A 14,459-nucleotide genomic window follows, 5' to 3' on the forward strand; every position below is an offset into this window, starting at 1 on the left:
GCCCCATGGGAGCCGGAGCCCGGGTCAGAGGGTGTGATGGTGCTGTTGTCATTTATGGGGGGGTCCAGCGCTGCGGGGAGGGACAAAACCTTCCACTATAGCAGACCCCAACTCAGCACAAACTGCAAACTGCTGTAGGCTGCTTACTCGCTGCGGGGCTCTGCTGGGTTCGGGGCAACATCAACCCGGCGGGCCCTTGCAGGCAGGGCACCCACAGTCTCTACCAGAATGAAGACTCAGCAGAGTTCTAGCCGAGGGATGCCTGAGGGAGGTGCAGTTGTGCTAAGATGGGAAGGATAGATGAGGAATAATTTGTCCCTCCCCGCAGCGCTGGACCCCCCCATAAATGACAACAGCACCATCACACCCTCTGACCCGGGCTCCGGCTCCCATGGGGCGCTGGTGAGTTACATGTGGGAGGAGGGCAGCGGGGTGTTATTCAGGAGTCCCACATGTAGCAGGTGGAGGGACCCAGAGGTGGCGGGTGCTTGGGAGGGGGGATCCCAAACATGGCAGGCGGGAGCCTGGGAGCCCCAGAAGTGACAGGCTTGGGGGGGGAGGGGGGGCTTTGGGAGCCCTGGATGTTTCTCAGGTGAGGGTGGACAGGGTCCCCTGGCTCAGGTGAGCACACCTGTCCCCCCTCCTGCAGTCTCAGGAGGCCATCACCGCCATCATTGTGGTCTTCTCCCTCCTGGCCGCCTCGCTCCTGGCCGTGGGGCTGGTGCTGCTGGTTCGAAAACTTCGGGAGAAGCGGCAGACACAGGGCACCTACCGGCCCAGCAGCGAGGAGCAGGTGGGTGCCCGCGTGCCGCCGCCCCCCAACCTCAAGCTGCCGCCGGAGGAGCGGCTCATCTGAATGCCGGGGCCCCGTTGCCGCCTCCACCGCTGCTCAGGACTGCCCGGCGCTCGCTCACACGCAGCAGCCGCCACCGAGAAAACAGCCTCTGATGGTTCAGGAGGACTTGGGGGGCCACGGGGCACCTGCCTGGTGGGCTCGGTGAAGCATGCCACCTTTGCTTGACTGCCTGCAACTGGGGGGTGCCGGGGCTGGGGGCCCGCCTCCCCGCTTGCTGCACCATTTCGCTCGGCTGTCTAGCCCGCTGCCACACAGGCCCAACAAATCCCCCCTCCTTTCCTTCCAGTTCTCCCACGCAGCCGAGGCCCGGGCTCCCCAGGACTCCAAGGAGACAGTGCGGGGCTGCCTGCCCATCTAGGTCCCTTTTCCATCCATCTCTCTCTCTCTCTCTCTCTCTCTCTCTTGCTGTGTGACCTTGGGGGAAGGCAGAGCCCTCTCTGGGCAATCAAACCAACTAGTGCTTAAGAATAGAAGGGAGGAAGGTGCTTCAAAGACTCTGCCCCTGAGGGGAAGGGAGGGTGGTGCTGCTTATATTTTATATATATATATATATATATATATATATATATAAATACAATACTGAGAGAGAAATAAAATAATACATTTTTTTTTTTTTTTTTCTTTTTTTTTTTAAGCCGGTGGGGCAGGAGTCAGGCTAGATGGAGAGGACAAACTCAGGGCTCATAGGCTGTTGAGAGATGAATTGTAAGGGTGCAAGAATCCAGGGGGGGGCTTCCTGGAAGGGAGGGGCTTCCTGCTGCACCTGGGAGCCAGCTGGAGGAGGAGGAGGGAGGTGGCGGATGGGGTACGTTTCTGAGCACAGAGAGGGCCCCCAGATAAACTCACCAGGAAAACCAGCTTTGGGCTCATGTGGCTTTATTGAAGGACCAGGGTCTCCTCTGGGACCCTGATTCTTAACCTTCAAAACACTTTTTAAGCTCAGCGACTCTGGGCCGGCTCCTAGCCTGGGACTCCTGCCAGTCACTGTCGGGTGCAGCAGGGGGTCTGAGGGCTCCTGGCCCCTTGGGGCACTGGAAATGAGCACGTTCTGCCAGCATGACCTCAGATGGCTGGGACCTGGGGTTCTCTGGGGAACCAGGATCTGAGGAAGAATCAAGGGGCTCAAGGGGTTGGGATGTCCAGGTAATATCCAAGTTGGGCTTTGTGGGGACCAGAAGTTGGGGGCTTTCTGGAGGGCTGGACTGGGTGGGTGCTGTGGACAGCTGAGAGCAGGGGCTCTCCTGGGCTCTGGGGTCTTCAGCTGCCTTGTGGGGAGGGGAGAGATGTAGGATGAGAAGATCGGACTCGGGGTCCCCTGGGCTGCTGGGGTCTGCAGAAGCTGGTGAAGGCAGCGATGGAAGAAGGATGGTTTCTTGGCTGGCCTCCAAGGCTGGCTGGGAAATAGGGTCCTTTGAGGAGGTCGCGGCATCCGAAGACTGGAGGGTTTGCTGAGATGGCAGGTCAGCAGGCAGGGACAGGGGCTGGGGCTCTGGAAGTTTCTCATCTTCTGGTTGCCATCTTGGTCTTTCTGCTATGTCAGGCTGGGTGGGGGTAGGGAAACGGGCAAGTTGCTGGTCTTCAGATGCTGGAGAAGGCTGACAAGTCTGATGGACTTTTGGCAGGGGGGTTGGACGGGGGCTGGGGCTCTCACCAAGCTGAAGCAGCTGTCTGTGTCCTCTCTGTGACAGCAGTCCAAGCTCTGGCTGGGCCGCAGGCTACCTGTCCTGCTGGCTCCCAGGCTCAGACTGTCCAGAATCTCGCCCAGCAAATCCAGTTCTTCTCCAGACCCCAGGAAGCTGCTGTCCAGAGCTTCCTCTGCCCATGGGTCCTGGGCCTCCTCAGGGCTCAGAGCAGGTGTCCTGGGTAAGGATGGGCAGCCCCAGATGTCTGCCCAAGACCCCTAGTCCTAATGGGACTGCTCTGGAGGTTCTGGAGTTTAGGGACCTGGCCTCCCTGCCCCCTCCCCCTGCCTTTGAGTCTCACCCTTCCTCCCGGGACTCAGAAGGTCTCTCTTCTAGTCGCCGTCTCCTGCTGGGGCGAAGGGGCCGGTTCTGCGAAGGACAGATTTGGAGGGTGGGGCCTCAGGAACTACAGGTTTCTGGAGGAGGGTGTGTGGTAAGTGGGCACCGAACACTGGGGTAGGTGAGCATGTGAGCCAGAAGTCTGGGTGTGGACAGAATGGGAGAAGGACAAGGTGGCGTTAGTGTCGCAGGGTGCTGGGGGAGACGCGCTTACCTTTCCAAAGTGCTGGGTGATAGGCAGGCGCTGTTGCAGGCGCTCTGAGCGGCTGGTGAGGGACGGGGCTCTCAGGGAGCCCCCCCTTTGCCGGCTAGAGTCCCCATCCTAGGAAGAGGGTGGGTGAGCCGGGTGGGTGAGCCCTTCTCCACTGCCCCGGCCGTTGGCCACCGGCCTTACCTTGTACATCAGAAGGCTGTGCACACCCTTCAAGCCGCTCTTGGCCTACGGAGGAGCCACAAAGAGAATTAGACTCCGCAGTGCTTTGAACCTGGGCAGTCAAGAGCTCGGCTCTCCGTCCCCTAGGATCACTGTCGTGCCATCTGTTCACGTTTGTGCTACACGGACCACCTGAGAAGTCAACACAGACTCACCCCTTGCCTAATAGAGAAGAATTCCTAGAGGACATAACCACTGAACGAAATGGAGAGTGGCAAACACAGAACACTGTAAGTGGTGTCAGCATTCAGAAGACAAGCAACAGATAAGACCCAAGGGACAATTTGGTGCGGCAGAGGTTGGCCACAGGAAACTTCGGGGCTCGGGAGAAAAAGAAACACAAGGGCAGAGGCTGGGACCGTAGTGTCTGAGGACAAAAGATGTTCGCCAATGAATCCTGGTTGTCAGTTTTAAGTGGGGTAGAAATGATCCTGGCAGAAATGAGCAGGTAACTGGAAAATAAAAACGCGAAGACTTATTTAACTGCCACCTTGCTTCTGATAAAAAGACATGTTTGCACTTTACATGTGAGGTTAAAATGTCCTGTCCCCACGAGGGGTTGCCATGTGCCTTGTCCCCTGGTCTTTGTGACCCCCGGTCGGTGGCCTGTGTCGTGTAGCCTCACCGAGCGGTACATGTTTTTGACAGCTGGTTGAGTCTTGGCCTTGACCGAATGCAGGAGAGCACCGCCACCTTTCTGGGGAGACAGAATGGCAAGGGAGAGAGACTTGGGCCTCTGGGGTTACCCCAGACTCCACCTCGTCACCCCAGCTGTGTGAGGCTGGACGAGCCCCTCTCCCTAGCTGAGTCTCCATTTCTTCTGTCTATAAATGAGCATAACGGTGACCCTCCCCGGGGACTGTTCCGGGGCTAAGTTAATCCCATAATAAACACTAAGAGTGCGGTGTTCTACCTTTAGGTTGTCTGCCCAGAGCTGGTAGGAGTAAAGTGCGCCTGCAGTGAGGAGAGGGGTGGTCACGGCTGGCTGGCGGGCTCAGGCGGGGGTGCTGGTGGGGCGGGGCTCCGGGCTAGACACAGGGCTCACCTGAGGAGGCCCCATTGCAGGTGATCTCCTGCTCAAAGAGATCTGAGAAGCCCTCTCCTGTGTTCAGCTTCTCCAGTCGGCCTTCGATGAACTGGGGGTGGGGGAAGGGTCAGAAAAGGGCTGCCTCCGCCACTTTTGAATTGGAGGACCCAGGATTCTGCTGGCCCTGCATCTCTGGCCTCCGGGCCATCCCTGACCCCTCCAAGGGACTCGCCTCCGGGACCCAGGAGTCTGGAGGCGCCTCAGGAAGCCAGGAAACCTCCCCCCACCCCGCACCAAGTCAGGACCAGTCAGGGACCAGACCCCGCCCCTCATAGGGATCCGGAAGTGGGACTCTGACACTCCCGACAGGCCTCCCTCCAAGTCGACCCCACCTTCAGGGACCCGAGAACCCATCCCTACACTGATGGACCCTGGAGTCCAGCCCACCTCCCAAGAACCCCAGAAATCCGGCTCCGCGTCTCCACGTCCCGATAACCCAGGAGTCCCCGCCCACCTCCTCTCCGGCAAGGGGAGGGCGCACTCAGGACACGCCTCCTTCAGAGTCCCGCACTTACACCCACCCACCCCTGACCCTGGATGCTCCATCCTCAGGGACCCAGGAATTTAGTCCCACCCCAATCTCCCCAGGAACCTGGGAGTAGATCTCATCCCTCGGGAGCCCAGGAGTCAGGGGCTCCCATCTTTAGCGACACAGTTCAGTCATGCCTCCCCCACCCGGGGACCCTGAGGGCGGGACTCCCCGCTGGACCGACTCTAGTCTCGCCCACTGGACCCAGGCATCCGCCCCTCGGGGTCCGGCTCGCTCCCAGGGACCCAGGGTTGTCCTCCCCAGCCCCTACTTAGCCCCGCCCCCGGTCCCAGCCCCGCCCTCAGGGTTCTAGCGCACCTGTTTGAACAGCTGCAGGTGCACAGCTCTCCGATGGAAGGCCTGCAGGGGCGCCCCCGGCTTCTGGGCCAGGAAGGCCTCTTCACTGAAGGTCACAGGCTGACCCTAGAAAAAAAAAAGACCCGTGACCTGATCTTCCCGTGGCTCTCCTGGACCCCAACTGTCTCCCTTATTGGCTCACATATCTATGTAGCAAGGTTGAGCGCCTACTGTGTGCCTGATCTTGCGCAGGGTCTCGTGGGCCGCAGGGAGGTGGGAGCCTTTGAGGAGGAGGAGGGCGGGACCTGACTCAGGTGCTCACCATGGGGGAGGACAGACAGTAGGGGGCGAGGGTGGGAGCCCCTTGAGAGAGAACTCGAGGGAGATGAAAGTCCTAATCCAGGCGGGCAATCATGGGGGCCAGAGCAGGGTGGAGACAGAGGAGGGGAGAAATGGGCAGATTTGGGACGTGTTGTAAAGGCAGAGCCAACAGGAATGTCAGATGCTCACACGATAGACCCCCCCCCCCCCTTTTTAGAATAGTTGTGAAAACGGAGGTGGGGAAGTTTGAGAGTCAGCAGATCCTGAAGTCCTGGCTTCAACACTTACCTGCCGTGGGACTTCTCCAAGCCTTGGTTTCCTCATAAGTAAAATGGGACCATAATGGTATCTAGCTTATCACACTGTTGTGAGCATTAAGTGAGATCATAGTAACAGAAAAACCTAGCATTTATTGAGTGCTCACGATGTGCTAGGCACTACCCAAACATTTTGCATATGCCCATTCACTGACTCACGGGACCCTTTTGTGAGGGTGCTAGTGGGATCCCATTTTACAGATGGGCAAACAGAGGCACAGAGTAAGAGCTCCATAAAGGCTAGGCATTTATTATTATTATTATTATTATTATTATTATTATTATTATGAAGAATCTTTCAGGGACCCACGAGGCCTCTCCCTCGGCCTACCCGCTGCTCACCGGGCTGCAGACGAGCGCATCGCGGTATCCCCCGAAGAGCAGAGCCTGGGCTTTGAGGAAGAGACGGGACACCCCTTCCCCGGGCGCCAGGGCAACCTTCCTTAGCCGCAGCCTCAGCAGGGACACCTGGAGGACAAGGGGGCAGCTGTGAGCCGGCGGGTGTGGGGCCTCCCCTCCACCACGCGCGGGGGGAGCAGAGAAGGGGGTAACACTGACCACGTCTGGGGGCAACGCTTGCACGTCGTCGAAGGGCGTCTCTAAGGTATTGGAGTCCACGTTCATCATCACGACTTCCTCCAGGGCTTTCTCCCGCACTCTCTGCATTGGGGAGTGAGGGTGGGGACGGCCGCTCAGGGCCCGAGGATCTCTGGCGGGGGCAGTTATTTGGGGGTCCAAAAGAGGGGAATCCCGCAGGCCGCTGCGGTCCAGGTCCGCTCTCACTCACCTCGGCGAGACTGGAGTGCACTCCGATGAGGTAGGGCATGGGCGCACTGCAGACGACCGAGGGGACAGGGTCATGCAGGCGCCGCCCAGGGGTCCCCAGGACCCCAGGCCTCTGCCCCAAGCCCGGCCCCCCCCCGCCCCTCACCAGCAGTAGTCCAGCAGATGCGGCGGCAGTGTGGGGATCAGCACGTGCTCCCAGTGCATGGGGTACAGGAGGGCGCAGGACGCGTGGACGCACGAAGTCAGCTGGGGACAGGTGGGGGGCCGTGGAGTCAGGGCCTGGACCCCCAGCTTCAAGGAACCTCTTCGGGACGGTGGCTCTCCCGGCTCCATTCCCCACGTCCCCAGTCTCCTGTCCCTCTCTCCCCCTCCTCGCCCCTTGCCCCCCCCCTACTGCGTGAGAGGTGAAAACTCAAATCCCTTTAGGAATCCTGTGACGGCCAAGAATTCGGCAAATTACAGGGCCTGGAGCAGGTGGAGCCAGGACTCAGCGGGTCTCAGGCGCTCCCTTTAGGGGGCGGGGCTAATAGACAACCCTCGGGGAGCTCTCTCCGCAGTGGTAGAACAGCCCACTAACTCCACCCACAAAGAGGCGGGGCTAGAATTCAGCTTCCTTAGTCCCGCCCCTAGGGGAGGAGCCGGCGTTCCTCACCGCCCCCCTTCCCCCACCCGGGTCCTCCTCCTAGAGACCCAGCTACAATTTAGAGCTCCCCCCGACCTCCCCGACGGCACCCTCCAGAGGGGCGGAGCCAGCCTTGCTCTGGCCCATAGTGGGTGGGGTCTGGACCAAGCGCTCCCAAAGAGGGGGCGCTACAGCTCAGCCCACGCCGATTCCCCCCGCTAAGGGCGGAGCCAGGATTCCACTCCATCCTGAGGCTCAGAGGGGCAGAGCCAGGCCTTCGCCTCAGGTCTCGCCCAGAGGAATTAGACTGGGAATCCGTCCCGTGGTCACGGCCCCAGGGGCGAAGCCCCACCCCCGGCCCGGCTGGCCCCGTCTCACGGTGCTCAGCTTGCTGGCGGTGAGAAGGACCCTTCTCTCCGCCAGGAGCGCGGCGAACAGCCCCACGATGTTCTCGTCTGTCACCGCCACCACCAGCTCCGTTAGGTTCCTCTGAGGATCAGAGAGAAGCGCTGGTCGCGAGGGACCACAAGATGTGACAGCCCCCTCCGGGTTTCGGGACCTCTCACCGCCCCCAGAACTCCCTCCCAGGTGTCCGTCCACTCACGTTCTCAGGAATGGATGGCAGGCGGCCAGAGTCGGGGGCTACGAAGCAGGAGAGCTGGTGGTGGTGGGGGAGGCGGGGGATGAGCGGGGGCACCGATCAGTCAGGGGTTGGCCTTGCCTGGGGGCCCAACCCAACGGGGTCCCCAGTTCTGCTCACCGGCCTGCTGTTCCCAGGGGCAGGGGGCGGGATGCTTTGTGCACTGGAGATTGTCACTCCGCTGCCCTGGGAGAGAGGTGTAGCTGCGTGGTCCTCGGGGCTGGGGTACAGCCTCCCCACCCACCTAAGGTCGGACGCCCAGGGATTGCGGGCTACTCACCAGCTCCACGGAGACCTGGGTCCCAGGCAGGGGCTGGTGCAGCAGATTTAGAAGAAGTTCCTCGACCTCAGAGACCTGGGTGGGGGTGGAGTGTCTGAGCTGGGGGGGGGGGTGGGTGGGTGGGTGGGTTGAGGATTGGCTGGGGCTAGGTGGTCTGGGAGGAGCTGAGGGGCTCAGGTCAGGCCTGGGAATTCTGAGCCTGGTGGAGGGCTTGGGAGGGTAGAGGCTGGGACTCCCACGGGAAGAAGAGGGAGGCTGGTCTCACTTGGTCCTGGGCCAGGAGGTCGCCCACTGTGTTCAGTAGCTTGTAAAACACCTCAAACCAAGGCAGATGGCTGTGGAGAGGGCGCGTATGTTCCACGAAGTGCCCCCAGGCCAAGGCCCTTCCCACCCGCCCCCCCCCCTCCCCCAGAGCCCCAAATCTCACACCTGAGGATGCACAGACAACTGTGGGCACCAGCCCGTAGGTGGCAGAAACCAAATCTGCGGGTGCCGCTCAGGTCGGTGAGGGCAAAGGTGAAATGTTGTACAGCTGGGCTGGGGGGCTCCCTGGAGGTGGGAAGGGCTCTCAGAGACCCAAGGGTCCCAGGTCCCTGAACCACGTCCCCACCCCAGCACCAACAACACTCCTACTGCTGTGTCCACCAGTCTGGGGCTCTGGGTGTATACATCCTTAGTTGTCAGGGTCCCTGAGTCCCTGGGTCCCTGGGTGTTTGTGGGGGTCCCTGAGAAGTCTGAGTTCTTGGGTTCCTGCAAGTAAGCTTCCTTCCATACCTTTCCACATCAAAAGGGAAGCAGAATTTAGGCACCATCTGCATAGCTTCCTGGGGATGGAGAGAGGGCACACTGCTTGGCCATTCGGGTTAGGCCCCACCCCTGGCCAAGACAATCTCTTCCCCTGGGGGGACTGGCCCTGGGCCCAGGGGAGCCAAGAACCAGCCAGCATACCTGGTCCCTGAAGTCTGGGGGAAACTGCCGCAGGATGGGGGGATCTGTGGGAGAGCGGGCTTCTAAGTTCAGGGCCCCAGACCTGCCCTCCACGTCCCCACCCCCACCTGATGCCCCCAACTCACCTTCTTGCAGGGAGGCAGGGCGGGCTGCTTCGAAGAACCAATCAAACACGGCAGGTGGACCCCCTCTGTGGGGCAGGAATGGGCTTTAGTGGGTCCAGGGGCTTCCTTCTGTGTCTGTGGTTGTGTCTGCAACTCTGTACCTGTGTGTGTGACCTCAATGGTTTGTGACAGTGAGTAGGTTGTGGGATGCTGTGCGAACAATAGTATTGATGGTGTGTGCGTGACGGAGAAGTGTGAAGCCCCGAGTGTGACTTGTGTGCATGTGTGGACATGACGTGTGTGAGCCTGTGACTTGTGTTTATGTGCTGTGTGACTTGGGTGAGCACGCAGGGGCGTGTGCACATGACTTGGGTGAACATGCAGGGGTGTGTGTGTTTGTGATTCTCTGCTGTGTTTTCCTGGAAGGATGAGACTGACCAGTGGCGGTGTCCGGTCGATGAGTGTGTGTGACCAAGCCAGCGTGGGGACAAATAGCATCCACAACTTCTTGTGTGGCTGTGGGTGTGGCTGGGTAAATGCGTGAGCATCTCTGTGGTCTGGAGACCAAGAGACCCTGCCCGTGTGTCTCTGGCTGCGAGACTTCACGGTGGCCCAAGGGCTGACCCCAAATTTGTCATCAGAGGAAGGAGGGCAGCATGCCCTTGTGCCCCTGGGGGCCCCGCACTCTTTACTGCCTTCGCTTGCCCCCCCCACCCCCCACCCCACAGAGGATGCTGGGTCCTGGGCTCAGGGACGGGGACAGGGAGACCAGAAGGGAGACAGCACAGGGATGGGGAGTGACTATAGACACACAGAGCCCCGGACACGGGAACCCCCCAGCACTTCCCTCTCATGCTGGCATGGTCCCACACGAGCACCCAGGCACACGGACCCCACACAGTCTTCCCTCACCCCCAACCCCCGCTCCCTGCTGACCCCCGGAAGCCATGTTCCTCATCACTCTGATACACCAAGAGGTGCCTGCTCAGAGTTGCAAACTTAGTTACCCAGAGCCGGAAGGAGAAAGAACGAGAGGGAAGAGGGGCTGAGAGACATGCCCCAGTCCCAGCCACCTGCCCCTGTGGCTCACAACCCCTCCCGGGCCTGCCCCACCCCGGCTCCCCTTGGCCCCAGCCCAGGCCTGCTCTGGGAACCTTGGTCCAGAGAGTGGGGGAGGGTGTAGCTCTTACTCAGCTCTGGATCCCATGGTCCCTGCGGGGCCGCCGGTGGGGCCCTCGCTCTAGGGGTCCTGGGGGGCCTGTGCTTGCGTAGGGCTGGGCCCTGAGCCGGCTCAGCTTCCTGTGTGGCCGGGAGAGGAAGTTTAACGGGTGACGTCCCAGGAGGGAGGCCCCCGCCCCCACCCACTGTGAGAGACCCAGGCATCCTGTCTCCTAGCCCTCCCAGGGATGGGTGGGTATGGGTGGTGGGCTCGGAGGCCAGACCCCCAGCACTGTCCTGCCAGGCCAGGGCACCTCTGACCCCTGACATCATACCCAGGCCTCCCTCTGTGTGTGGCAGCCAAAGACTCACAACTTGCCTGAAATGCTTCCTCTTCGCTCAACTCTACTTTTCCTTTGGTCTTTCTGCATCAGCCATTCCCTTTAGGACCACCAGAGGGAGCCAGGCTAGAGAGTGAACGCAGGGGAGCCAGGGAGGTGGAGAGACAGCACTCAGAACACAGGTAGAGGCAGGCCACACACACACACACACACACACACACACACACACACACACCTCTAAGGTCTCCAGCCAAGACACAAGTGGAGATGAGACTGAACAGAGAGCTTCATGCCCCCCTTTCTCTCCAGGGAGGCTGGACCACAACCAGGACTGCAGATGGACGGTGCAGATTACTTGGCATCCGTCTCTCTCTCGCACAGTCTTAGACATTGCTAGAGACTGAATGTTTGTGTCCACCCAAAATTTACATATTAAATCCTACCCCCGCCACCGGGGTGATGGTATTAGGAGGTGGGACCAATGGGAGACGATTGAGCCATGGGGGCAGAGCCCTCATGAGTGGGATCAATGACCTTATGAGACCCCAGAGAGCCCCCTCCCCCCTTCTGCCATGGGAGGACACGGTAAAGAGACAGCGGTCTCTATGAGCCAGGGAGTGGGTCCTCAACTGGACACGAGGTCTGCCGGTGCCTTGCTGTTGGTCTTCCAGTCCTGAAAATTGCAAGAAGCAAATGTGTATTGTTTATAAGCTACCCAGTTTATGGCATTCTGTTAGAGAAGCCCTAATGATCTAAGGCCTGGAGTCTGGGAGGAAGTTCAGCCGAGTGTTGACCTCTCTGTATTAATTATCTATTGCCGTGCAACAAGTCACCCTAAAGCGAACGGCATAAAAGAACACCCGTTTGTCGTCTGGCAGTTTCTGTGGGGGCCCGGACTCTGGGCACAGCTCAGCTGGGTCCTCTACTGCAGGATCTCTCAGCTGTAGCAACGTGTCCCCTGGGCTGTGGTCTCATCCGAAGGACCAGGCGGCAAATGGTCTGCGTGGAAGCTCACTTGGTGGCTGTTGGCAGGATTCAGTTCACTGTGGATTGTGGGACTGAGGGTCTCAGGTCCTCGCTGGCTGCTGGCTGGAGGCTGCCCTCGGTTCTTTGCCACACGGACCTTCCCAACATGCTGCTTCCTTCACCACAGCAAGCAGGCTGAGAAGACCACAGAACGTATCAAGGCAGAAGTCAGTCTTTTGTAACTTAGTCTTGGAAGTGACATCCCATCATCTTTGACATATCAAAGATGATACGTCAAGAAGCCATCACCGGGTCCAGCCCACCCTCAGTGGGAGGGGATCACACGGGGGCATGAATAGGTGAGAGGGGCCTCACTGGGGGCAGTCTGAGAAGGCACCTTCTCTATTCTCTGGGCCTTCATTTCCGCACTCTAAAATGAGGAAATCACGGGGCGCCTGGGTGACTCAGTCAGTCAAGTGTCCAACTTCGGCTCAGGTCACGATCTCACGGTTTGTGGGTTTGAGCCCTGTGTCTGGATCTGTGCCGACAGCTCAGGGCCTGCAGCCGGCTTTGAATTCTGTGTCTCCCTCTCTCTCTGCCCCTCCCCTGCTCATGCTCTGTCTCTCTCAAAAATAAATAAACGTTAAAAAGATTTATTAAAATGGAGAAATCAGGACATGTACAGTGGAGTTGCTCATTCATTCAACAAAGAATTACTTGAGGGTCTGTGTTGTATCAGGCTCTTCTGGGCATGTGGTGACCAAGGTAGACAAGATTCCTGTCTTCATGAAGTTTACATTCCAGTAGGCAAGGAAGAGGACAGACGAGAAACAAGACGAGATCATTGGAGTTAGCAATAGGCATGAGGAGTAAATGAAACAAGATAGTTGATGGAGAGTGACTGGGTGCTAATTTTAGATGCGCCAGGGAAGGCCGCTCCGAGAAGTGACATTTGAACTGAAGCCTGCAGACCAAAGTAGCAGAATAGCATGTGCAAAGGCCCTGAGGTTGAACCGAGCTTGATTTGATTGACCACAAAAAGAAGGTCACTGCAGTTTCAACTTAGTTGAGTGAGGGGGAGGACGATGGAGAGGTAGTCAGCAGGGGGGCGGTGGAGAGCAAGGTGAGAGTTTGAGTTTCAGTCTGAGTGTGAGGAGAGTCGTGGCAAGGTTTTGAACAAGGGAGGGGCAGGCTTGGCACGTGCTATTTGCATATAAAGGCTCCTCTCTGGCTGCTGTGGATGAAGAACACACTTCAAGGGGACAGGGGTGGCAGCAGGGGGTCCAGGGAAGCGATCGGGAGGGGGGTTGTCTGGATGCGCAATAATGGAGGCTGAGACCAGGGTCCAGCCAAGTGGAGAGATTTTGGGGTGTCTTTTGGAGACAGAGGCAACCAGACTCAGCAAGAGATAGGAAGAGCGTGTTGGGCACAGGAAACGGGGAATCAAGGCTGATTCAGATCTGGGGTCTGAGCAACTGCACGGTGCCATTTGTCAGAGAAGGGGATGCTTTGGGAGTAGAACGGGGAGTTCTTTTGTGGCCACATTACGTTTGAGAGGGTAAACAGAGCCACGTTCACCGCCTGGTCGGTCCATTTTCTTTCTGCTCTACCAGCCAGCTCTGCGCTGTGCTTGCTGAAATGCGGGTTGCTGGGGACTGGCATCCAGGCCGTGTTCCCCACGCTTCTTCCTCGAGGCTGCAGGGGGACCCGGTTAGTCAGGGGTCTGGAACCCCGGTCCGGGCCAGGCGGCCTAGCACAGAGTGGGGTGGACGTAGCTGATTGGCGCTCAGCAACTCTCCTCCTTCTTCTCTTCCTCCTGGTTTGCCTCCCTCGGTATTGCAGAAGCCGGAAAATTAAAAAGCAAAAAAGACACAAAAACACAAAACCCCACAACAAGCCAAAGCGTTTCCTAGACTTCTTTGCCGCCCTGGCCCTGGAAGCACATGAGGTTCTGTTAACCAGAAATGCTCACGAGAGATTTGCAAGGCAGAAGTGAAAGCAGAACTCTGTGCGTTTGTACCTATTTCCAGCGTTGTGCGGCGTTGGGAGGTGTGCTTGGATTCTGTAACTCTGGTGGCGGTGCCTTTCCCACCGAGCAGAGGAAGCAGTTCCCCAGTGGCTCAGCTCTGTGGTGTTCTGACCCGTTCCAGGGCTACTCAGAACGTGGCCTCAGAGGCAGTAGCCTCACCCAGCAGCACCTGGGAGCTTGTTAGAAATGCAAGGTCTGGGGGCGCCTGAGTGGCTCAGTCGGTTAGACACTCTCGATTTCAGTTCTGGTCATGATCTCGTGGTTCATGAGTTCAAACCCCACAGCGGGCTCCGAGCTGACAGTGCGGAGCCTTCTTGGGATTCTCTCTCTCTCTCTCTCTCTCTCTCTCTCTCTCTCTCTCTCCCACTCTCTCTGCCCCTCCCATGATCTCTCTCTCTCTCTCCTTGAAATAACTAAACTAAACTTTAAAAATGTTTTTTAAAAATGCAAGGGCTGAGGCACCTGGCTGGCTTAGTTGGTGGGGCGTGCAACTCTTGGTTGTGGGTTTGAGCCCCATGTTGGGTGTAGAGATTACTTAAAAATAAAATCTTAAAAAATGTAAAGTCTTGGGCCCTACTCCCCAAAACCTATTAAACCGGGAAGTCTAGGGTGGGACCCAGGAAGCTGTGCTCTGGCCAAGTTTTCCTGGTGATTCATTGATTTCTTTTCTTTTCTTTTTTTCTTTTCTTTTCTTTTCTTTTCTTTTCTTTTCTTTTCTTTTCTT

At 58.4% G+C, this 14,459-nt stretch overlaps 2 protein-coding genes and 1 long non-coding RNA gene across 6 annotated transcripts in view; 2 read left to right on the forward strand and 1 right to left on the reverse strand.

The window, feature by feature from the left end:
* The window catches only part of CRB3 (crumbs cell polarity complex component 3), a 3,033-nt gene extending 1,111 nt beyond the window's left edge, over nucleotides 1–1,922 (forward strand). For 2 of the 3 annotated variants that reach the window (XM_040461824.1, XM_040461825.1), the window contains exons 3-5: nucleotides 329–402; nucleotides 650–793; nucleotides 1,143–1,922. In XM_040461824.1, coding sequence (XP_040317758.1) covers nucleotides 329–402; nucleotides 650–793; nucleotides 1,143–1,214 — 290 coding nt within the window. In that variant the 3' untranslated portion in view covers nucleotides 1,215–1,922. Of the gene's footprint in view, nucleotides 1–328; nucleotides 403–649; nucleotides 951–1,142 lie in introns of all 3 variants that reach the window. The other variant, XR_005786547.1, reaches the window with a different exon arrangement.
* The window catches only part of LOC121021462 (uncharacterized), a 27,031-nt gene extending 13,906 nt beyond the window's left edge, over nucleotides 1–13,125 (forward strand). Inside the window, exons 3-4 of the long non-coding RNA XR_005786548.1 lie at nucleotides 4,309–4,320; nucleotides 13,113–13,125. This is a non-coding gene — a long non-coding RNA (uncharacterized LOC121021462). The remainder of the gene's footprint in view (nucleotides 1–4,308; nucleotides 4,321–13,112) is intronic.
* DENND1C (DENN domain containing 1C) lies at nucleotides 1,716–10,790 on the reverse strand. 2 transcript variants are annotated; one of them, XM_040461816.1, is made up of 24 exons: nucleotides 10,772–10,790; nucleotides 10,432–10,540; nucleotides 9,263–9,327; nucleotides 9,138–9,181; nucleotides 8,964–9,013; nucleotides 8,619–8,738; nucleotides 8,455–8,524; nucleotides 8,190–8,264; nucleotides 8,030–8,095; nucleotides 7,874–7,927; nucleotides 7,648–7,758; nucleotides 6,793–6,893; nucleotides 6,649–6,694; nucleotides 6,420–6,521; nucleotides 6,204–6,329; nucleotides 5,245–5,349; nucleotides 4,356–4,446; nucleotides 4,224–4,264; nucleotides 3,936–4,007; nucleotides 3,272–3,316; nucleotides 3,092–3,199; nucleotides 2,840–2,907; nucleotides 2,508–2,715; nucleotides 1,716–2,397 (listed from the first exon to the last, which is right to left on the reverse strand). In XM_040461816.1, exons 2-24 carry the CDS (start codon nucleotides 10,446–10,448, stop codon nucleotides 1,771–1,773), a joined length of 2,412 nt encoding a protein of 803 aa, XP_040317750.1. In that variant the 5' UTR covers nucleotides 10,449–10,540; nucleotides 10,772–10,790; the 3' UTR covers nucleotides 1,716–1,770. The 2 variants fall into 2 exon arrangements, with proteins under 2 accessions (XP_040317750.1, XP_040317751.1); XM_040461817.1 differs by lacking the exon at nucleotides 10,772–10,790 and having other exon boundaries at nucleotides 8,964–9,035; nucleotides 9,263–9,402; nucleotides 10,432–10,520.
* Nucleotides 13,126–14,459: the final 1,334 nt, after the last annotated feature.

Source organism: Herpailurus yagouaroundi, unplaced genomic scaffold (genome assembly GCF_014898765.1).
Source record: "Herpailurus yagouaroundi ecotype Mexico unplaced genomic scaffold, PumYag 295, whole genome shotgun sequence".
Lineage (NCBI taxonomy): Eukaryota > Metazoa > Chordata > Mammalia > Carnivora > Felidae > Herpailurus > Herpailurus yagouaroundi.

Excerpts from the sequence above, each read along its gene's own strand:
- DENND1C (XM_040461816.1), bottom strand. Across the intron at positions 4,265-4,355 it reads CTGCAATGGGGCCTCCTCAG|GCGCACTTTACTCCTACCAG; the intron begins GTGAGCCCTGTG and ends TCCTCACTGCAG. Across the intron at positions 2,908-3,091 it reads TCACCCAGCACTTTGGAAAG|AACCGGCCCCTTCGCCCCAG; the intron begins GTAAGCGCGTCT and ends TGTCCTTCGCAG.